At 33.1% G+C, this 24,377-nt stretch overlaps 1 protein-coding gene across 24 annotated transcripts in view; it reads right to left on the reverse strand.

Moving 5' to 3' along the window:
• The window catches only part of BAZ2B (bromodomain adjacent to zinc finger domain 2B), a 290,518-nt gene that overhangs the window by 92,207 nt on the left and 173,934 nt on the right, over window positions 1-24,377 (reverse strand). For 19 of the 24 annotated variants that reach the window (XM_074363742.1, XM_074363741.1, XM_074363744.1 and 16 more), the window contains 5 exons: window positions 14,600-14,788; window positions 10,086-10,253; window positions 8,954-9,147; window positions 2,578-2,778; window positions 1,876-2,271 (listed from right to left, as the gene is read on the reverse strand). In XM_074363742.1, coding sequence (XP_074219843.1) covers window positions 1,876-2,271; window positions 2,578-2,778; window positions 8,954-9,147; window positions 10,086-10,253; window positions 14,600-14,788 — 1,148 coding nt within the window. The remainder of the gene's footprint in view (window positions 1-1,875; window positions 2,272-2,577; window positions 2,779-8,953; window positions 9,148-10,085; window positions 10,254-14,599; window positions 14,789-24,377) is intronic. The other 5 variants (XM_074363760.1, XM_074363749.1, XM_074363757.1 and 2 more) reach the window with 3 other exon arrangements.

A 24,377-nucleotide genomic window follows, 5' to 3' on the forward strand; every position in this document is an offset into this window, starting at 1 on the left:
AATATGCTTTAACTCATAATATCATCATAATAATAAAAAAGTAGTCATTTAGGATTAAGTCTAATGTGAATGTACATTCACATAAAATATTTCCCATTAACTACCATTATCATTTCAGAAACACCAAATTATTTAAATCATGGGCTTTAAAATCAGAACGACCTTGGTTTAAAATCTGTCTGCTCTTAATTTGTTATGTGATGTTAAAAAGTGACTTAACCTCTCTGAGCCTTAATGTCTTTACCTCACACAATTGTATAAGGATTACATTAGAGCATATGTGTAGAAAGCCTAGCTTGGCTACATTTATTAAGCAAGTATTTAATAAATGACTTTTTTATAGGCAGTCCTATGAAAATCTTTCAATAAGAATTTAGGAAACTTTTTGAAAAAATTAATAAACCTTTCATAATGCAAGTAACTCGATGTGGCTCTGTAAAATTCAGTCATCTTAAAGTGGAATATATATTAATGAAGAATTAAAATAACCCAAACAATGTAATTTTTAATTTACTTAATTTATTCATGGAGAATTAATAATGTGATGCCAATAACAATAACTCCTTATGACTGAACAGTGCATGACAGGTTGTTGTATGCATGATTATGATACCACTGGTCATTCTATTTAGATCAGTGATTCTCAAACCTGGATGCATATCTGAATCACTTGGAAGCTTTTTAGACATACAATATCTTAGTCTCAACACAAGAAATCCTGATTTAAAATTGTTCTGAGGTGGTTATTTCTTTTTTAAAGTTTTCCAGGTGATTCCAATGTACACTTAGGCTTGAGAACTACTCATTTAAATTCTCAGAAGAGTCTGATTTGCTCAAGTCATTTTTATTTGAGTCTGCTGTTAAATTCTTCACAGTAAGACAAGAGTCAATGGACAAGGACATTGTGACTTTTTTGAGAAAGAAAGGCAGCTTATCATAGTGGTTAAGAACAAGGACTCCAGTACTACACTGCCTCAGTATGAATTGTAGCCCCATCACCAAGTAGCAGTGTCCTCTTGGGAGAGTTATTTAAATCCTATGAATCTCAATTTGACCATCTGTAAATAGGCAAAATAGTATTAGTGGTATTTATAGATGTTAGTATTCAATGAGTAAATGCATCCATCGCTCAGCACTTAAGGAATGAATGAATGGCTAGCAAATAGTAAGTGCTCTACAAGTCTTTGCCAATGGTTAGGATGCCTAATGATGATTTTTATAACCAAAAGTCAGGATACTCTGTTCAAATGCAGTATTTTTCTCTAGTCTGAGTGAGTTCTAGAATAAAAAGCACTGGTTATTTAATTACTAGAATTCTACTGGACATATGAATGTAGACTATATAGTAACATAAAACTAACAGCAAAAAAACAGATGAAAAAAATTCTGTGATTACATGTTTCTGGTGTTTATAAAAGTAAAGTTACTCAAAATATTTTGTATTTCATATAATTCATTTAAAATGGTAAAGGAAAATGATTCTTTATAAAGGATTTGTACACTTTAAGTTGATAAATTACAGGACTACAGATGTAAATCACTCAAGAGTTCATTTCTTTAAAGAAGAATATCCTGATATTATGAAAAAAGGACATTGAAAATAATTGTGAGGTATGTCTTATGTAAACATATTTCTCTCCTTACTGCTAAATCATTAAACCTGAGGAAAAATGATAAGATTGTGTTGCCAAAAATACATTAAACAGGTGTGTATGTAAACATAAAATCAGAGAAATTTAGTTTTCTAATGTGCATATTCTATCCCTGGTGACCAAGAAAGTATAAAAATAAGAGTAGAATTTAGTTAAACTTGTAAGATTATATAAAAGCTCTTTTTCTAATGATAAAATTATTCTACAAATATTTTTAACTCACCCGTTTGGACCGCAATTCACTGGTCAAAGGACTAGATTCTTCAGAGGTATTTTTATTCCCTGCTTTAAGTGCATCAGGAGAAGGAACTATGAGTTTCATGTAAGTCTCCTTTTTGGCTTGATTTACCAAAGATAAAGGTTTCACATTGGACACCAATCCCGTAGACTGTATTACACTGGTGTGTTTGTTCACAGATTCCTCCTTTGCCTGAGAGCTTTGGAAAATAAATGGAAGCTGCTGTGACAAAACCTGAGGCTGCTTCTGCTGGGATTGGAATGATGAGTGAGTCTGGGGTTCAGACACAAGAGGTAATGGCTGGTGTATTCTTTTTTCCTGGGCTTTTTCAGTTGCTTTCTGTCCTTCTGCTTTTGGGTCTGAAATACCATGTAATAGCACCTGTAGATACAAATTAAAATGGAAACTTCTTAACATCTATTAAAACAGAGAACATCAAGAAGTAAAACATAGAGGGGAAAAAAGGGTACTTTAAAAAAGTATTCCTAACGACATGATAAATTATATAAAGCTCACTAAAAAATACACCAAATATCTCTCCATCTCCTATTTTTTTCTTGTGCAAAGGTAAGAACTAAAGACAATGATCAACTTTAAACTTCATAGACTTTGAGAGGTAAGAGAAATCAGTTAATTTCTAAATATGAATAATGTGTAGATACTGCCAGTGAAACTATTTACACCTACCTGGTTGTTACTTTTATGTTGTGCTTCACTCTCTGAATCAGAATCATCATCTTCACTTTCTTCAATACTTTGATCTTCTTCTTCGTCTTCCTCTAGATCATCTGAATCACTACTACTAATGCCTTCACTTGAGGTGTCTGATGATGTGCCCGAATCACTATCACTGTTGCTAGAACTTTCCATAGTTTTCTTCCTTGGTTTCTGGATAAACACAGGATTTTTAGCAAGACTTTCATTTTTGGAAAAAATTCAAGTTTCAGTAAGAAGTAAGCTGTTTTATTTTTCAATGATATTTTCAATCTCAAAATGTCATTTTACGAAAAAGTAAAAAGTCACATGTTATAAGGGTAATTATTCAACAAACTAATCAAATTAACTTACGACAGGAATTCTAATAAAAAGTATAAGCTCTGTCATGTCCAGAATATTGAAAACATATATATATGTATGTATGTGTGTGTGTGTGTGTGTGTATACACATATACATATTTTCATATATACACACTATGACTGAAATACTTCAAAATGCATGACAGGTTAAAAAGAGCAATTTACAGAACAATAATTCCATTTAGGTTAGGGTTACATACATTAACATTCTATATTTTACTATAGTCTTCTTTCTTTGTGCAGAGAGTGAGTCAATAGCCAAACACACCTTACTAGGTGCTGAACTACAATGAAGTCTGAGATAGAGTCTTTGCCTTTAAGAAACTTACATTCTAGTGGTGGCGGTGGTGGCAGGTCAGACAGATAATTAATATAAAAGCAAATGATTCTTTATAGTAAAAAAGTACTATAGAGGAGATAAAATAGGTCGAAAAAAGGATTAATGGGCTGCTTTAGTTAAGGTCAAGGAATTTAAATTTTTAATATTTCCGCATCAGAAGAGAGAAAAATATGATAAAGAGAGAGATTAATTGCTGAGACTTTTAAGATCCTATAGAACAAAGAAAATCTAAAGCTGGTGGAAAGGGACATTTGGTGATATAAAAGGAAACTTTTGTGTTTAAAGGACAGACAGTGATAGGGGATAAAAAGAGGAAAAATGACAAGATCAATTATAACTAACTAACTATATAACAATGAAAAAATTAAAATTCTGCCAGTAGGAAGACTAAAAAGGAGAAATGTTGAAACGACAGAGCAACAAGATTGAGCACAATCCAAAATTACTTAGGAACAGTTCAGTAGTGTTCACTCATAGACAAAATAAAGACCAAAATACAGAAAAATGAGCAATGAATTTCAAAAGCAACAAATTATAAAAGTTATGGTTTTTATATATATGAAATATATGACTACTAGGTTTGGGGAATAAAAGATAGTAACACACCTCTACAAGGATGCCAAGTTGAAACAAGAGTTACAGATTGCAAACCTATACTTTTTCCTTTGTGTCTTTTGAAATTTGATTTAAATCAAGTAAAACACATGAGTGAGGAGAGTCACTCCTGTTACATTCCACTTGCCATGGTACTGTGTTAATTGCTCCAAACTAGCAACTGTAATGCTTCTTCCACAGGCACACCCTTCAACAAGCTGACAGTCATTCCCTGAAATATCTCCTTCCCTCACAGCAAAGCAGAGAGTGAACTGGAAAAAGGGAAATTGCACGACGAGAAAGACCAAAGTAGAGATTAAAGGGAAACAACAGTAATACAATAATTTTCAGCCTATCATTTATTTGACAGAGAAACAGATCCTTCTTTGCAACACAAATCTGTTATGAGTTTCTAAGCATGTATATAGCAAGGCTATGAAAATCATAAGGAATCGAAACTGAAGTTACCACTTTCAGTTTTAGTTTTAGTAGGGGCTCGGTAAGGAAAGGAATGAGGGAGCTATAGTGGTTTGGCAGAAAAAAACTCCTATTTCAATGTCCATGTAACTGTGTGGTTTTTATTTAAAGGCAGCATGACAGATGGATCCTACATGCCTCAAGAGTGGGTCTGGAGGTGCAGGTCCTAAAGCTTTAGGGTGCATAACATTCACTTGTAGAACTTGCCACAACCAGCAGATTCCTGGGTTCCAACTCCAAACAAGGCACAGGGATCTGCATTAACAAGTACTTAATGTGGTACTGATGCAGGTGGTCTTTGCAGAGCATACCCTAGTGAGCAAAGAGCTCGTGCTTCTATAAGGTAACAAATTTAATCTCCATATTAAAAAAAAGTAGATGTGAGTAGACAAGTTCAGGTCTTAAAGAATAAGACAAAAATGAGTTTTTGTACCACCGGTTTCATCTCCTTAGTCCCTTTTAGTGTGTGTGTGTGGTGAGGTGTGCAGTTCCTTTGCATTCACATAATTAGGCAGTATTTTTTTTCTGTCACTTAAACATTTTAAAAATGAGTCTTTTAGGTTCATAAAAAGTGAACAAAGTAGCGTTTATTAATTCCTCTTGCGCCAACCCCATCCAATCTAGGGAAGCTTTTCAGAACGCTCTCCTTGAACTTTCATTTCACTGTATATTTATTTCTTTCAATAGCAAAACAAATACATATTCAAGGCTATTATGTACCAGGCATAGTTGCTCTAGTGTCTGGGGATACAAGGGTGTGACAAACAGATAGCAACTCTGCTCTCGTGGGAACAGGGAGAAGAGAATCAACAAACAACATGAATAAGTGCTTTTAGTGATAAATATCATGACTAAAACAGGATAATTGGATAGACAGTGTGTGCTGGGGCGGGGGATGAAGATTTAGATGAAGTCATCAGGTAAGACTCTTCTGAGCAGAGGTCTAAATCGAGAGCAAGAGCCAGTCATATAAAGACAAAAGAGCCTTTCATGACAGGGGGAACAGCAAAGGCAAAAGCCGTGAGCTGGAAACAAGGCTGACGTGTTCACAGAATGAAAAACTCAGCTGGACCTGCTCCAGCACAGGAACCCGGGAGAGAACTGTAGGAAGTGAGGGTGGATGGTCTGGCAGGGGTCAGACCATACAGGGTCTCATAGGCCATGACAAGGATTTTATTCTGAGTGGGATAGGAAACTATTAGAGGGAGTGATAACATATGACATTTTAAAATCATAAAAAAAATCACTTATATTTTTAAAAGACTGTTACAGCTGCTGTGGTAACAATAACTAATATGGCAGCAGGAGAGGAACTCAATCTTGAATTGTCTTATTTTGTTCTCAACAGTCTGTATGTGTATTTTAGTTTGTGTTGACTTACTTTGTTTACTTGTTTAATTTAAAATATCTATATTTATTCTAAATACACATGTAGACTATATGAGAAAATTGGACTTAATCAATGATGTTCAATGAGCATTACTGAGATAAGTAACCCCTGCCCCCCAAGGAGGGATTCTCAAAATTAGCTGAATTTTTCAAACTGCATATGAAAAAGGGTTCATAAAGTAATTTTTTTAAAGAAGTTTTTGAAAAAGAAACACATTGGGTAAAAGAAGAGTTTTTTTTATTCAATTCCAACTCCCTTCATCTTCATTGTACTTGAAACATCTGCTACCACGAGTTCATGCCTGACCATGTATTATTCAAAGGTACTTTTCTGAAGTCTTAGGTTCTAGAATCCTTCACATTGATAGCCAATCTCCCACAAGTGCTATTTCTATGTAGAGGTATACAGATACCCCTATGGTACTTAGAATTTCTTTATTTATATCATTAAAGTGGTGACTTTGTAAGCTTTTAATACCTGCTTCTGGAAATACTTTTTACTTTAACAGCACTGATTTTGTTTAGGAATGTCAATATAGATTTCTCATTAGAACTAAGGACAGGGTCTGTTTCATATCCATTCCTCCAAAGTCTTGCCTTTTACATTGTGGGGGCACTGAGGATATTAGATTTTTCTAATTTTAGCACTATTTCTGAGAGGTAGGATAGTGTAAGGTTTAAAAACAAGAACGTTTAACATTTAGAAATATAAAAAGAGAGATAAATCCCATGATATGATGTCTAGGACCTGCTTCAAAATACTATGGGAGCAAGGAGTGGGTGGTGTTTCAGTCAGTGCCTGGCATGCAGAGAAGCTGGCAGCAGGGCAGAGAAGGTCTTCGGAGCTCACACTAATGGGAATGCCCTTGAAACACAGCATAAGAAGTATAGTAAAGAGCAGCTGGAAGAGGAACAGGTAGAAAGTTGACCCTGAAACCTGTGTCCCTGGAAGGAAAACAACTAAGAGTCTTTTTATCACATTTGCTTAAGTGCTCAGTGGGGTGGCTTGAAGAGGAAAGGAAATATTTGTCTTGCGGCCCAATTACAGTCCTGCTGAGATTCTGTGATGGGTATCCTTAGGTTTTGTGGGTCACCAGATGACCTCCCCGCAGACCCTTCTGTGTCTCGCTATGTTCTGGAAAACATTTATTTTCTGTTGAGAAGGGAATTGAAAGCTCTAGAGCTAGTACTTCTATAAAATATGCTGGACAAAAGGAAAGAACCCTTTATTTGTTCAGTTGATCCTGAATACATGGAACTTGATGCTGTCTTGAAAAAGGACAAAGAAAATTTTGATAAAATATCTCCTTAGGATTAAAAATTGGAGCCTGGGAGGCATGTTGTTCAGATATAAATTTCAGATCAGTGCTATTTGCAACTAGTGGCTACTCCTGTCTTGACCTTGCTACAGTGTGCCAGAAGCTTCCCAGTCCCCTTATATTACAGCTGAGATGATGAAGAAAGTGATGTTGCAGGATCACAAACTGTTCACTCTCTTTCTCCTAAAAATCAGGCCCTGAAAGTTGGTTTTTATAAAATGTAGACAAGAAGACACTGCTCTCTTATTATCTTTGTTTTCAAAATGTGTGTAGATGCTAAGGCTTTAACTCAGAATAAACTAAGACCTCTCACTCAAGAAGAAATTACAAACAGGAGCAGACTAAATTCACTGATATGGGTGCACTTACTAGAAATTCTGGATATAATGTGTTAGTTCATGTAGCTGGAGGTATCTCAGCTTCCTTTGTTGGATGAATAAATCTGGACTCAGTGGTGACCCATATTTAATAAAGTTGAAATGCCACAGCTTCCCTGGCATAATGTGGAAGAGGAATTCCAAAGGCTTAGAGTGACCAGTATATTGGAGTGAATTTATCTCATGCAATCTGCATACCCACCCTATTTCTGATTCTGCTTCTATAGCAGACAAGTTCTAGTCAGGAGGCAGAAACCACATTAGCAATTTGAACAGGGAAATTTTATCATAAAGAAATAACAACCAGTAACAGAATATGAACTAAGAGGGAAGGAGACCTCTAAAGAATACTAGAATAGCAGATGTAGGGAATAGCCACTTCCTGTAGGACTGAGGTAGAGTACCAAAATGAAGAAAAACTTGGAAAAGGGTCTCTCTCCTCCAACCCCCCATTCACCCAAGGCTGCGCTTCAGACTTTGCCAGAAAGGATGCAGCTGTTGACCACTGGATGGCAGAGAAGCTCACTGAGGTATGACAGATCAAGTCTGGTACACAAAAAACACTACCTGCTGGAGTGCCAGAAAAACTTGCTGGGATCCTGCCAGCAAGGGTGCTAGTAAAATTGGCTAGAAAGCCAACCACTGGCATCCCAGTGAAGCTCACTAATAAGCTGCCTGCTGGGATGTCTGTGAAACTCCCTAGACGGTGTGCAATACTGAGTCTCCTGAACTCCACGGGCAGAACAGCTGCCAGCTGGTGAGGAAGCCACCCACTGACAGCCACAGTATAAGAAGAAGAAAACACTTTAACCAGGAACAGAAACCCTTTCCTCCCCACTTTTCTCCAGGATCCTCTATGGACAAGGTCTAACATTGTGCCCACTGGCAAAGGAGAAAAGGGTGAATTCAGAGCTGAGAAGCATTAAATTGATAACCTGCACAGTTGGGGTTATGATGAAATAAAATTGGCCACAAGGTAGTAACTGTTGAAATTGAATAATGGGTACACAGGATTATTATGCTAGTCTATCTAACTTTGTATATTTGAAATTCTCAATAATGAAAGATTTTTTGTTTTTGTTGTCCTAAAGCATGAGCTCTGGAGTTAAACTGCCTGACTTCAAATCCTAACTCCTTAATGACCAACTATTTTGGGGCTCTTTTTCCCCATTTGTAATAACAGTACCTACCTCACAAGGAGCATAGGGAAAACAGAAATAGACATTACATGCAAAGCAGTTAGAGCAGAGCTGGTATGAATTAAGTTCTCAATACATCTTAGCTATTATTACTATTTGTATTATTTATACTGGTGCTGGTAGCTTTAATATTTTAAGATATGTAATATTAAAACCACTCCATAAAATAAATATCTGGAAAAACAGGAATTGATAATTCATAAAAAGTTATTCCATAGATTCAGGTGGTTTGACCTTTAGAATACTTATACGCAGAACTGTTATATGTTTGTCCTTCAAGGAATAACTTACCTTATCTTTGATTTTGTCAGCTCTAGCATCCAAAGGCTGGGATTTGTTTTGCTCCTGACTACATTTTCGATTTCCTCCACCTGAGCTTATACTTTTAGTTTGGCCCACAGAACTTGAAGCAGTAGTAGATAGTACAGATGTGTTGATACCAGATACAGATGATGTACTGTTTCCATTTATTGACCCATTTACACCTCGAAAATAAAAATAAATGTTTATACAAGAGAATATTATTCAGCCTTATAAAGGAATAAAGTAATGATATATGCTACAATGTGAATGACTCTTGAAAACATTATGCTAAGTGAAAGAAGCCAGACACAAAAGGTCACATATTGTGTGAGTCCATCTATATGAGATATTCACAATAAGTAAATCCACAGAGATAGAATGCAAGCTAGTGGTTGCCAGGGACTGGGAGAGAGAATAATAGGGAGAAACTCCTTCATGGGTATGAGGTTTCCTCTTGGGGTGATGAAAACGTTTTGAAACTAGATAGAGGTGGTTGTTGCACAACACTGAGAATACATTAAATGTCACCGAACTGTTGACTTTAAAATGGTTAATTTTATATTTATGTGAATTTCACTCAATTAAAAAGTGTTTAGAAAGATAATTAAATGCAAGTATCCTCCCCTTCAGAGCAAACGCCACAAACACATAAGTGAAAAGGAGAATAACCCATCTAAAATGATATTATATTTGCAAATGTATTCCAACAACAGTTATCAACTATAAAAATAATAATGGTAATTTAAAAGAAAAAGGAGTACTAAAATATTAGTTTTAATGAATTTAATACTTAATTACAGAAGAAGTAATATATTATATTGAATTACACAAAGGAGGTACTGAGATACAGAGGAAAAAGCAGTAAGTCAAGCTGGGAGTTAGAAATCCTGGGTTCAAATTCTGTTATACAAAGTCGACACGTAAGCAGTATTTCCTTGAATAACTTATTTTACCTTGGCTGCAAAACAAGAATGCTGCTAGTCTCAAAGAGTGATTATAAGGACAAGTGTGAAAGTGTCTAGCACAATGCTCTATAACTGTTATTAAACCTGAACTCTACCGAAAACAGGTACTAGAATGGAGGATTTGTACTACTTCACTTAAGTTTTAACATGGATACCTTTTTCAGGACCATTTCGGTTACTTTTTCCTGAAGTCCTTGAATGGAATGAAGAAGAATCATGATTCTGGGCTGGAGGAGCAAACAGTGGTGGGATTCCCAGTAACGGGGGAAAGAAGGTTGCCCCTGCACGAGTATGAACATCCGTTGTTCGCCACCATTCTGCACCTCAAAATCAAACACCAAACAAGCAAAAAGACTTGAATTAATTTCCTAGTTACTTTACAGTGCTTTTTATATTTCATTCCTGAAAAAAAATTCAAGTTTCATCTTGGATTAGAATTGCTAAATTATACGTAGTTCTGATTATCCTTCCAACTGTAAGACAGCTGATTAGCAGTTATGTACTCATCATTTCTCTCATTAAGACAGTATCCAAACATCTTTACTTAGCATCTTCCTTGAGTTCAAGTTTAGGAAGAACAAGTTAGTCTATGGTTTTAAAAATAAAATGGGACAGTTGGAATATTAAAGAACTATTTGACTCTTTGATGACTTACATAATAATTTTTCTAAATTAATAAAGAAATAGAATATATAGGAATATACTCATCTATTTTAAATCCTTAGAACTTAAGGTTATTATCTACAACTTATGTTAAGAATATCCTCCAATTACATACAAAATAAATCTGGCTTTGATAAATCAGGTGGTTTAAATAATAATACAAAGACCACTGTAATCCAGCATACCTCAAGTGTTTTTATGGAAGAAAACATTCTATACTCAAACAAAATAATAATGATGGCAAAATGAGTAAGCCTTTCTTCCTTTTTTTTTGGTCTAAGAAATGAAAAGTGCTTCAAAGATTTCCAAAACAAGTTAAGTCACATTAAAATATGAAAGATTTTTAAAGTTTCTTCCCTAAATTAAGAAAGCCTGAATTTTATTTATACTTCCCCTCATCAATTACAGATAACAATGATTGTTTTATCAATGTAAACTGACTAAATGGTAGAAAATCATCAAATGCAATTTAGATATTCAAACAGTGGCTTTTAGTTAAAACTTTTATAAAAGGAGAGAGGCCAAATTTTATAAAATATATTATTCAGGGAAGGGTGAAGATTAAGAAGAGACTTGAAAATAATCAAAAGGAAAGTCTTGTATTGCCCCATCTAAAATCTCAGAGAGAATATTTTCCAATTGGCTAACCAGCCAGATAACCAATCAGTTATTACCTTTCACGCTAACCTTCCAAGATATATGGTATACTTTTCATCGATCGTGACAACCACAAAAAAATTAGAAGAAAAACCCTCAATGATATAGTATGGGAAAAATTCAATATTGTTAGTGTATTATATTATAATATGATCGTTAAAGCTTTTCTAGGAATATTTCTTCATTAAAAATAAGATGCAAAGCAGTGTGCACCTTCATTATCTAAAGACTAAATTTAGTTAAAAAAAAGCGAAATGTTCATGGTAGCTGACATTTTGAAAGGTCTAAAAAACAGTATAAGCAGAAAACTGCAAAATCTATTCTTCTGCACTGCAGGAAGGCGCTGCTAGTGAAATGACACCAATGTATATTCAGCAGTGCCTGAATGATGGGAACTGAACCAAGAATAACTATACAAAACCATTAATCATTTATCTACTGTTTAGATGAAAGAACTGTATTTAGATGGGAAGAAAAACTATGCATTTGGGGCTTGTATCAGCACAGCTGGAATCTACTGTTATTTACAGGTTTGAAAACTAGGTTCCACATAGCTGATAAAAAAGAACTGAGGTTTCCTGAAATATTTATATTACTTAAAACAGAGTCCATAATTAAAGCATTACAGTTGAATGTACAGACTTTGTAGACAACAAACAAATCAGTAAGGTAATCAAAGTGTAGTAACACTCAAATATTTTAGACATAAACTCAGAAAAAAACATAAAAATGTACTTTAGAATGTCGATGGTGAATGAGCACACAATAGGGATTAGAAAAAAAATTAGAAAATGTGTATATTATAAATAAGGTGACACCATGAGTAAAAAAAAACAAGTAAATAAAATCAATCAAATAAAAAGATGAAAATGGTAGAGCTTCTGATCAGACTTCACAAACATCTAAAATTTCATGGGAAATAATAGAATTTTTGTTAAGTGATGAGCTTATTTATCTTTCAAATTTAAGAAAATAAAAAACAAAATTTATTCACTCATAAACTACCTTGTTGATAAAATGAAATATACAAAATAAGAATTACATAAACCAGGACATGATGAATTTCTCAGTGCATTCAAAGGTGGTAACAGCATAGTAGCAACATTAATCATATTCAACTGGAAGATTCTAATGTTTCAGAGGATATATTGAATCTCAATTTGAATCTAGAAGACATGGCAGAATTTTTAAATCTTTCATACTTGATAGAGCCAGATACTTTACAAAACTTTATGATAATATAATATAAAAACATAATGATTAAAAATTATAAGTATTTTAAAAGAAATTACCATGAAATACTATTTCAACATAAAATGGGAATATTTTTATTATAGTAGTATCTGTTAAGTAATTTTGCATGTTGATTTAATCACCTGAAATGTAGACTAATTAAGTGTATAATATTTAAAAATAAACTATTCTTCATTTAAAATTCCTAGCAATTTCTTCTTGTGTGTTCTCATTATTTAGTAAGTCATTTAAAAATTTTGGCATTTTGGTTACCCTTTTGAATAAAGCCAATTATAGAGAATTTAAATTTAAGTTATTATATAAAATATACAATTTAAACAAACGAATCCTCTAAAACTAGGCATAGTCTGTTCATTTGGCAAAAATGTATGCTTACGAAGGCATACTTTTACCACTAAAGACTCTGTCTTGTAATTGTTTATCCATATCCCTAAAACTATAAGCAACATAACAAATACTATGTTAGTGTATTCCTCAGGGCTTGGGTTAGTGCACAGAAAATAGCAGATACTCAAAGAACTTTGTATAATAAATGAATGAGTGAATAGTTTATATAGGCTAGGGAAGTTATTAGATTTTTTTTCTATGCAGTGGAAGTATCAATATTACTGAAGTCAAGATGAGTAACTCTTTACACCTGTTGACTTTTCCAGTGCAGAAAGTATTTGATTTTAATAGTACAATAATTACATTGTATTTTAAAAATGCTCAAAAGTAATACTATATATATATATATCAGTCTATATCAAATATAATAAACTATGATAAAACACTTTAAAAAATTTAAGATACTAGTAACTATCTGTATTACTATTATCTATTTTGATTTTTATTTAGCAATCCTATGTTTTACTGAACATCTATTGAATGCTCATTTGCTAAGAAACCATGCTTAAAACTGACTGTGAAATAAATTCCTACACTATTTTCAAAGCAAATGTTAAGACTTAGTTTAAGATTTGAACTTTTTTAGCCATATTACTCCTCCTCACCAATCCCTCTCTGAATTAAAGAAATAATATGACTTAACGAAATAATACTTGAAATATACATTTAACCATCTTTCCACTCTACACATATAATTCAAACAAGCTATTTGTTTCCTTTTAAATAAGCACTTGACAAGAGAAAAAAAATGATGGCTACCAATTATATACTGATTATGTAAACTGAATACTGCATTCAACACTGAGCATGGCTTATTTCCTTTAATCTTCACAAGAACCCCAAGAGGCAGACACTATCATTATTATCATTATCCTCATTTTTCAGATGAGAAAATTGAGGCTGAGAGGTCAAATTACTTGTTCAATCAAGGTCACGCAGCTAAAAGGTAGCAAAGCCAGATTTAAATTCAGATCTATTTGTCTCTGAATTATGCTCTAATTTGTAAACTTTTTTACATTAACACTAAATCATGCATCCTTTACTTAAATTTAATAAAGTTAATCACTGGAAACACATTAAAGTTTAGACTTTCAAAATAATATAACAAGACAAATTATAGCATGTTTAAGTTAAGATTAAATTGCTCTTACTGAACTCCTGAATTCTCATAATCTGTAGAATTTGAGATAATTCTGGCCATCTTGCCATGTAAGTGGTTCAAATCTATGGCTGCTTTAATGAAGTAAGGAAAAAATAGAAATCTAAGAGCCAAGTTCATCTTACTTACAAAATACAGAGAAATGAGAACTCAAAATAAAAGTATATTCCTTATAAGAACTGGACCTTAGTTTTCCATTGTAAGTTAAATAATAAAACTGAGAAAAATTCATCAAGCTCTACACTTCCAATACATACACTTTTCTACTTCAATAAAAAGCATGAGAAAAACTTGGCCTAAATATTCACTTTTGTGGCAGATGTCTATTTCTCTAGCTCAACACTTGAATACCTAATTAACTGCATTGCCATCTAGCACATATAGTGTACTTTCGTTTTGCATGTAAAAAGGTGAGCCAATTCTTGCACAAGAGTTTTAATATACCAGGCATTAGACTATTCCTTTTGTTCAATTTAATAAACAAATTAATGCTTGAACATTTTCAAGCTTTCCTCCTTTCCTTGAACACTGTTTATAACAGATGTTTACCTGGAAAAGACGCTAGTTGGGGATGTGCGGCTAAGGCTGTGGGTGTACCAAGTGTCCCCAAACCACCAAATTCTGAATGCCCTGAGCTGGCTGAATGTAGACCAAAGACTGGGTGGCTGACCATTGGGAAGGCACTCGACACTGTGGACAGGTTAAACGGTTGATCCCCAGCTGCTCTGAATAAATGTCCTGGGAGGGAAAAAAACACACTTAAAGTTGTACTATAAAAACAGGTGAGATTTATCTGATTTCAGCGTTCATAGTTTAAAATTTATAATAATTTCTTATCCATTAAATTTTTATTATACATTTTTTCCTTTGCATTTCTGTTCTTCAAACCCTATAGAATAAGATGTTTCTAGAAACATGAAAGTACTCTAAAAATAATTAAAATGAATCGTATAACCTTATTTACTTTGAATTTTGAGATCTCAGAAAATGCCTTAAGTAAATAATTTTCACTAATTATAAAATCTGACCTGCAGAAGTGAGGCAAACTTTCTGCTAATACATGTACATTAACATACTGTCAAATTTTTCTACTGATAAGAAGGAAGATAAAAACATCCTATTAGTATAAAGTTGAAAATCAAGAAAATAAACCCAGAATCTGTCACCAGGTCATTACTCAAATTGTCATACACTCTAGGGAAAGAGTTCTTACTTTCCATGTGCCAGAATTAAAGAAGGTATGTTCTCTAACCAACATCTTTTAGGTGAAGATAGTTGATACCAAAAAGGGATTATATTCTAGGCTGATGAAGCAATATATCCAACAACATAAAGATTTAATAAATAACTAGATTAAATAAAAAGATTTAATTTATTTCTAAGTGCATCCAAAAGTGCTTATCAATATAAAAATCATTTTGAAACTTCCTGATAGAAAGTTCACATTCAATTCAAATGTGTGAGTTTTCAATCTCTACTCTTACTCTAAAAGACTTTAAGAACTAAGTGTCATAACCCCAAGTTGAAGTGTTATACAATCAAAAAAAGAACTTATTTTTCATAGTTTGTAGGGATTTGGCAGAAGATTTGTTAATACTTGGAAATCTTCCTTTTATTTCTAGGAAAGAATTAAGCTTCCCTGGTTTGATACTATAAAAACAGAACATCAAAACCCATACTCCAGGCTACCTTAAGAATTTACTGTGTGAAAGGTACTGTGCTGTGTTAAAATAAATGCAAGGCTTCCTTATTATCCCCTCTTTATATCAGACCTGACTATGCATTGCAATTTAGTTTCAGCACAATATATTTGAAATAAATTTTAAAATGTAGTTAAAAATAAGCACACTTTTTGCTATCATTTAGTTATCAACAAAACCTCTCCTCTTTGCTTTTTTTATTCTCTGAAAACTAAGAGGAAGTCACCAAAGAGGTCAAAGTGTATGCTCACTGACTAAAATAAACCCTACATTCTTTACTAAAATAACACTATATTTTTTATTGAAGTATTAAGATTAAAATAGATTTAATCAAAAGGTCTTGTATCAGCCTATAAGGTAAAAAGTTCTGATTGAGGGCTGAGGTCCCACTATAACAAAACAATAAGTAGATCATACAGGGAAGATCCTCAAAGTGCCTTTACAAGGCAGGCCCACAAAGAAACTGAGGGTGGAGGACAAGGGAAGGACACAAACTTGGTTATATTTTCTAAGTCAGCCAATCTTTGTTCTTTTCACCAAAGCCTAAACAGAAAATTTGTGAATTTGGTACTTTTGTGCAGAGTTCTAGACTGCATTAGCACTGAAGCTGAGTCAAAGCAAAATAGGACATGCTACTGGAAAAAAGGAGGTTACTCAAGTATCACTATTTTTAAGACTAGTGCTATGGCACCAGAAAGACTGTATAAATTTTTTTTTTTGGGGGGGGATACAAATTCTCGAAAACTTAGCTAATTTTTCTTAAAAAATGAGCCTGTAACATTAAGAACCAGTATTATTTTCACATGTGAATCCATATAAAATCCCCAGTTCTCACTAATCAATTCAACTTCCTGAATCAGATGTCCTTAATCAGATGTTTTATTTATAAACATACTATGATCAGTTACATTTCTTTCTACATTAGTTTTCTTGATAAGCAAACTGAACTGAATATTCCAGCTTCTGGGTTTTAGAATCAATTTTCATTTATATTTGAAAAAATAATTATTCTTAAATTACATTTGTCAAATATAACAAAATATTATAAAAATTCAAAACATTGAAATTATTAAGGGTCAGAAACTGATAGAAATACTTCTACAATAGCTAACTGATTGGTAGTAAGCAGCATTCTTAGACATATAGTTAAAACATTAATTTTCTTACTGTAAAGAAGTAAATGAGCTTAAACTTTGGAGTCATATGAACAGAAAACATGAGTAATACCTAAATGAAGTTTGTCACTCTTGCAGCAGTAATTAAAAGCCAATCTTAAACAATTTGATAACAAAAAAAGTTCTTTTTTAACTGTAAACAGTGGTATCTAGAAAGAGCTGAGCAGAAAATTTCAACAAAATATGAGCTTTATTCACCATAGATTCAAATGGAAACTAAAAATTACAGTCTTGTACACAGAGTTGTATCCATGCCTGGTAAAATTACGAAGAAGTTACCTAACTCTATTTTCTTATTCTTTCTTACAAAACTCTTGTTGAAGATGATTAAAGCATAGAAAGCACTCAAGTGACAATGGAATCTATAAGGCCTACTCCTTGTTGGTAAGAAAAAAAATTCACTTTTGTATACTAAAGAAGACTAGGACCACATTATAATGATTATAGTGATACCATGCATTATTAAAAATATACATTAGAGACTTCCTCTGCTATATATGGACAGTGTTATACCACAGAAGGGAAATAATTTCATACTACATTAAATAATCTTTGCTAAATTTTTGGCCTATATAGCAAGAATCTAGAAGTCAGTGATATTACAAAAAAAGTATATCTTTCTCATAAGAGGTTCTATAATACTATATATAAATAATTTCAGTATTATTTTCCCACCACCTTTAAGAAAAAAGTTACACTTTCATGTAAAAATCTTCCAGAATTATTCTGTTCTTTATTCAACAGTTTTTAGTAATTCAGACACTTCATGAACGTATCTATTAAGTACCAGTTGTCATGTTTAGTAATTAGCATACTAGATTATAAGACATAACCCCTAGCCTCAAGGAATTCATGGTTTGAACATAATTTAAATAGTGTAAGACTGTTTTTACCCCACAATGTATTAAACAACTTAGCTAATATTTTAATATTATAAACTGGTACGTCATACAGGACTCAGTAACAGATCCTAAATACCTAAAACAATGTCTTGTACATCGTATACATACAATAAATATCTGCTGAATGAATCAATTTATTACTCATTAAGAGCAGAAGAGGCACACCCATGGGACTGATTCCCAAGGCCTTCATCAGAATAGGAGGTTATGTTGAATCTTCATTTAAACTTGCAAAGATGCGTCTCACTAGTTTCCTTTTGCCTTACTTCACCAACCCCTAGTCCTATTTTTTTTTAAATTACCATTTGGCCTTTTATTTCTCCTTGATTCCATTTAGGCCACATGTTGGAATTGATCACACAAAATTCTACCATATCCAAGATCTTACACTCTTTAAAGTTTTAGTCTAACTACAATGTCCACATTTCCATTTCCTTATTTTGCAGCATGACCTTTTGTCTCTCCCAATCTTCTACCACTCCTATGACCCTATCTATTTCCTTCTCTCTCCATTCTATCTCACCATTTCTCCTGGTTAATCTTGAAAGAAAATTCTTATACCTGTATGTCTACTTCCTCCTCGCTTCTCAGAATCTTTAATATTTGTGACAAGCCCAACCCTCCCTTCCACTTTGTCTGCAAACGGACTTAAGTTTTCCTAATCACTAGATTCCACTAATCTGTGCTCTTCTCATTCTTAACCTCTCTCTATAAATCTGGCATTGCTGATTGCCTCTTCCTTATAAAACCCATGTTCATCCTTAAGCTCCAGGTCATGGAACTATTTTGATGCTGTTCTTAACTATATTTTAAAATAATAACTACTGTTTGCTCTATTGAATTTTCTTTTCTAAATGTAAGCATTCCTAAATATTTTGTCCAACTATGTCTTTTTTCTCTTTATGCTTTATTATTCAGTCATTTCATGTGCTTCCAACTGTTTTAACTATCACTTCTATGCACATCAATTCTAAGCTAGGATTTTAACTCCTTGAAGAACAAAAACTGAATCTCATTCATACTGGTATCCCCAATATTTAGCATAATCTGAAACACAATAGGTGCTTAATAAGTGCTTAATACAACACCACTGTTGTATTTTTGATCACATTATTTCTTCTACTTCAAACTCTCCATGTTTATATAACATGCTCAATGACTTCTTTTGCCTTTTATAATCCTAACTATCCTTTCATAATCATCTAAAAATATATTGCCAAGAAGTATTCATGAATCTCTCAGGCAGATATGTTTTGGGTCTCCTTTGAACACTCATGATAATTCACAATCTGTCTTTTATCATACCATTACTAGGGGATAAGGTTATGAAGGAAAGAGTCATTTCTTAATCATTTTTACTCTCTGCAAAACACTGCATAAAACAAACTGTTAGCAGTTGCAGGGACAATACTTCATAATACCTTCTGTGGATAACTCTAAAATGGTAGTTTTCAATTCTTTGTTTCTCTCTTCTTTTAAAAAGCTATAATAACCAGGAGTCATTCTTTAAATGGTAAAAATACTTCTCACTTTTTTTCTTTGCTCCAATTATAAAAAGCATTCACAATGTTAAGCTCTTTGGGCAATTAGAAGCTGATTTAATAACATCTATGTTGTGGCTTTAATTTTCTTATACAGCAGGGGGTGCTGTTTAGATTACACCCTTGGTTCCATTGCCAGGACAATACCCTTAGCCGCCTCCAACTGTCTTGAAACTACAAGCTACTGTTCACAATGAGATTTTTGCTCATTGATTGGAGAACTCTATAACTACACTGAAAACAAAGCATATTCTGTATTAACAAAAAATCAGAGTATCTTCTTACAGGAAATAAAATACAACAAGACAAACTGGCTCTATTAAATTTATGACAACCAAATTAAATTATTTGGATGTTAGAATGCTCTAGCTTTGGAGAAATAACTTTTTTCTACATTACTACACCTAATATTAGGAAATCCTCCTAAATAAAAACCTGTCATAATTAAAATTCTTAAATTTTGCTCAGAGAAAACATTTGCAAACTGATAAATTACATCATAAAATGAAAATAGTTTTAGAAGACCATAATTATTCTTTTTTACAGATACTAAATTTCAAGGATAGTTTCAATATTATGAAGACAACTTTTTTTTAGTTTCCATTTTAATTGAAGTAACAATGTACATGTACTGCATAATAAAAAATAATATATGTCCATAAAGCCTGAATTTTCAACTTACATTATATTAAATTGAATACTTTTTAGCAGAGCTTTTCAAGTTCTACTAGCCGATCTATATATAAATGATTAAAAGCAGTTACACAAAATGCCAGTGTCTCAGCTGCAAGGCATGATAACTGCAAGCATCTTTATTAATATTAATGAACTTCATGCAAAAATACAATAAGGGTTTTTACCCCAAAAGAACAAAATAATAAAAATACTATACTAATGTCTTGAACCTAAGCTACCAATGGACAAAATCTTCTATCAATCAGGAAAAGTCTAGATAGCAAGTTAAAATGATTACAAGAAATATGTATAAAAAGAAATAAGTATGCTAAAGCATCTAATCTTTTATAAAAAATCAAGGAGACTGCTTATAATGATAGAATTCCATATACAACTGTTTTTTGTGTGCTAAAAATGTCTTTAACCTTTCATTGCTATACTAACTGGTTGCAACATGTCTTCAAACTCTTTATCTCTAGTTCTTTAAACTGTTAGCACATTTTACAGCACTGCAAACTCAGTCTCTAGTATACAACCTGCAAAGTACGGCTAATCATCAAAAATGGTAACACATTCAAATATAGGTTATATGAGTACTTTAAAACTAGCAATAACTCATGAGTGTAATAAAGCAAAATTACTGTAAATTAAAGAAATGCTCAAATTACTGGCCCACATACTAAAATTCTTAAATATATTAATGTTTAAATATTCTGACACTCAAAATGTACAAATTCTATAAACTTGAACTTCAATTAAAGAATAAACAGAGAATTCTATAGTTAATGGTGACAGAATATTTCTCCCCAATAATCTTCATTTCATTCCTTTATTCTTATAACTTTTTCAGCTAGTTAACTTTTACATTTTAAAATTTAAAAAGCATAGTATAGAAATAAAGTCTTTATTTTTATTTTTAAGTATTTATTTTGAGATTATTTTAGAAGAGTTGCAAAAACAGTACAGAATTCCAACCTCCCCTTATGTCACATCTTATGTGACAAAGAAAAACAATATTCAAAGCCAAGAAATTAACCCTGATTAATTAACTAAACTACAGAATTTATTCAGATCTCATCAGTTTTTCCACTAATGTCCTTTTTCTATGCTAAGATCCAATCCAGGATCCCACATTGCATTTAGTTGCTGTGTCTCCTTAATTTTCTCTAATTTGTGACAGTTCCTCAGTCTTGTCTTTCATGACCTTGATACATTAAAGAGCACTGATCAGGTAGTTTGTAGAATGTCTCTCAGCGTGGGTTTGTCTGATGCTTTCTCATGATTAGAAGAGGTTATATACACTATTGGGAAGAGTAACCAATGTGTCCTTCTCAGTGCAACTTCTCTGGGGTCCATGATGTTGCTATGTGGTACTGGTGATGTTAACTTTGATCATTTGGTTAAGTTGGTATCTGCCAGGATTCTATATAAAGTTACTATTTTCCTTTCAAACAGTCTTTTTATTAGAAAACAAATCATTAAAAGTCTAGGTAGCCTTGGGAAGAAAAGCTGCTACTCTATGTAACACTGAATATGTGAACAAGTTTTTGATTCAGTTCAGCAAATGATGTATCAATTCTCAGGCAAAAGACTATTCTTGAAAGACAGGAGCTGTTCCTCTTTTACAAAAAAGCATTTTTGTTAGATCTAATAAAAGGATTTAGAGTTCATAGATTTAAATGCTAAAAATGCACTATATTTTATACATACCTCTACATTCAAACATAGAGGTACATCATTTTAGTAATGAAATAGAAAAAGGTAACTGTAAAAACAATCTCATTCTAAAATCTTATTTTACTTATGCTTCAAAAAATAAAAAGGCTTAGTTATCCCATAATGAATAAAAATTATTAAAATCAGCTTTGAAAAACACATATCTTTCATTACTACACAAACTTGTTGCAGCATGTCTTTAAGCTCTTGTTTCTAGTTCTTTAAACTATAAGCATATTTTACAGCGTTGCAAAGTCAGCCTCTAGTATACAACCTGCAAAGTATAGCTAATCATCAAAAATGGTAGCACATTCAAATAAAGGTCATATATCAATTTGCTGGGGCTACCATAACAAAGTATGATAAAATTGGGTGGCTTGGAACAACAGAAATGTATTGTCTCACAGTTTTGAAGGCTCCAAGTCTGAAATCAAGTTGTGAGCAGGGCCATGCTCCCTCTGAAGGTGCAAAGGGATGATCTGTTCCACGTTTCTCTCCTATCTTTTGGTAACCTTGGGTGTTTTCCCCATGTCTTCACATGGGCTTCTCTCTATACACATCTCTGTGTCTAAAATATCCTTTTATAAGGATACATCGTTTTGTTTTAGAGCCCACTCTAATAACTGCATTTTAATTTGATTACTTCTGTAAGGACCCTATTTCCAAATAGGTCACATTCTGAGGTACTGAGGGGATTAGGACTCCAACATGTCTTTTTTGGGAGGAAGAAACAATTTTATCCATAACCCTGAGTTTATTTTTAAGAGTCCTTAATTGATTTGAAGGCATTACCTTTCTTTAGTAATTTACTGCTAAAATTCTAAAGTAAAACTACAAAGTTCTATTCATAAAATTTAGATAAGATAATATTTTAAAAATATCTGGTGCCTTGTGATCAAGCCCTTCATTAAATAAACTCACTGGGAGGGAAAAAAAAACTAGATAGTTGAACATTCCAGGACCTTTATTTATGACTAATAGATTTCTACAATATAGACAACTCAACTAAAAAAGAAAACTGTTATAATAATTCATACTATAATATAAATACTCAAAGAAATTGAAATCAAACTTTGACATTATCTCCCAAAACAGGCCTGTCTCATTCTCTTGACGATTCTCTGCTGACTGCAAACGTTAACTTCTATCTTTTAAATTAGAAGTTCTGATTAATAACTTTGGACTTTCAGGATTTAATTTATTCAGTGCCTCTTCAGTAAGGTTAACTGATCTTCTAAGATTCCTTACTCTGTAGCTTATAATGCCCATCTCCAACTAAAATCTGCATCAACATTTGGTATTATTAGAGCAAAGCATAATACAGCCTAGAAAACTTATTAGAGTAAATTTATCATCTAATTTTCAAGTCCCATTCCTGCAAGTTCATCTCTCCTTTTCTTTCTTTCTTCAACAATTGTTTCTTAAGCATATATTTTGTGCCAGGCACTGACTGGATACATACTGAGGAAAGAAAACAGATATGATTCCTGCCTTTTAAATGTAGAAGAGACAAATAAGTAAAACACCACCACATGTATAATTATAAATTGTGAAGAACACTATGGAGGAAATTATTAGGTGCAAAATTAGATAACAGTAGAGAAATTACCTAGACATTATGAACAGAGATTTCTCTAATTAATGTCTCAGGACATTTAACCTGAGACAAAGCATGAGAAACAATCAGTCTTATGCAGATCTTCTAAGACAGAAAGAAAATATATCTGAGATCCTGAGTTGAGATTAGATCACGGAAGGTGTATCAGTTAGGTTGAAAAGTACAAACACCCAACTCAAAATGGCTGAGTGAAAAGGTAAATGTATTGGCTCACAAAACATAAAAGCCTTTAAAAAGGCTCATTTTAGATAAAGTGACTGAAAGTTTACAAAGGGCCTAATTTTTCTTTCCTCTCTTGGTTCTACTTCCTCAGACGGTCCCTTCCTTTCAGGTTTGTGGGACAAAAGTGTATCATCCTCCCTTACTAGTTCCAATAAAAATCCCCAAGTGGAATCTCTGTCTCTGATTAGTCTGACTTGCATCATGTGTCTTTCTTAACCAATCACTTAACCATCACCGTGTGGGAAATATGATATTTAGAGTATTAGATGAAAAAAAAAATTTGGTGTGGGGATCAACTTCAGGTAATGGTGTAGTAGTAGTGAAGTGGTCATCCATAGAAAATAATTACAAAAACTTGATTTAAAATAACAACAAAACTAAAGACACTGGGAAGCATCTGAAAGCAGAGAAAAGCCAGGGGCAAGTTTAATCTGGAAATGGCAATAAGAGGGGGTAAGAAGTGAGACTTTGTGGCTTTCCGGTCTGATAATGCTGTCTAAACCTCACAGCTTATAAAGATGAAACAACAGGCTTATCAACTAAAGGTGCCAGGGGTCAGACTCCAGGGCTAAGAAAACATCAGGAAATTAGGAAATTTAAAGGGGAAATCTTGGCAGTGATCAAGCCACAGGAAAAATGAGACCCAAATTCAGAGCTTAAACTTTCTGAGTGCCTAGCTGTAAGTATACTGTGCATGATTCGGGGAGGACTCCAAGAGCATCACAACAATATAGCTGGCAGAGAACATAGAGAAAAACAGAGCTATACACAGCAGATC

Source organism: Camelus bactrianus, chromosome 5 (genome assembly GCF_048773025.1).
Source record: "Camelus bactrianus isolate YW-2024 breed Bactrian camel chromosome 5, ASM4877302v1, whole genome shotgun sequence".
NCBI lineage: Eukaryota > Metazoa > Chordata > Mammalia > Artiodactyla > Camelidae > Camelus > Camelus bactrianus.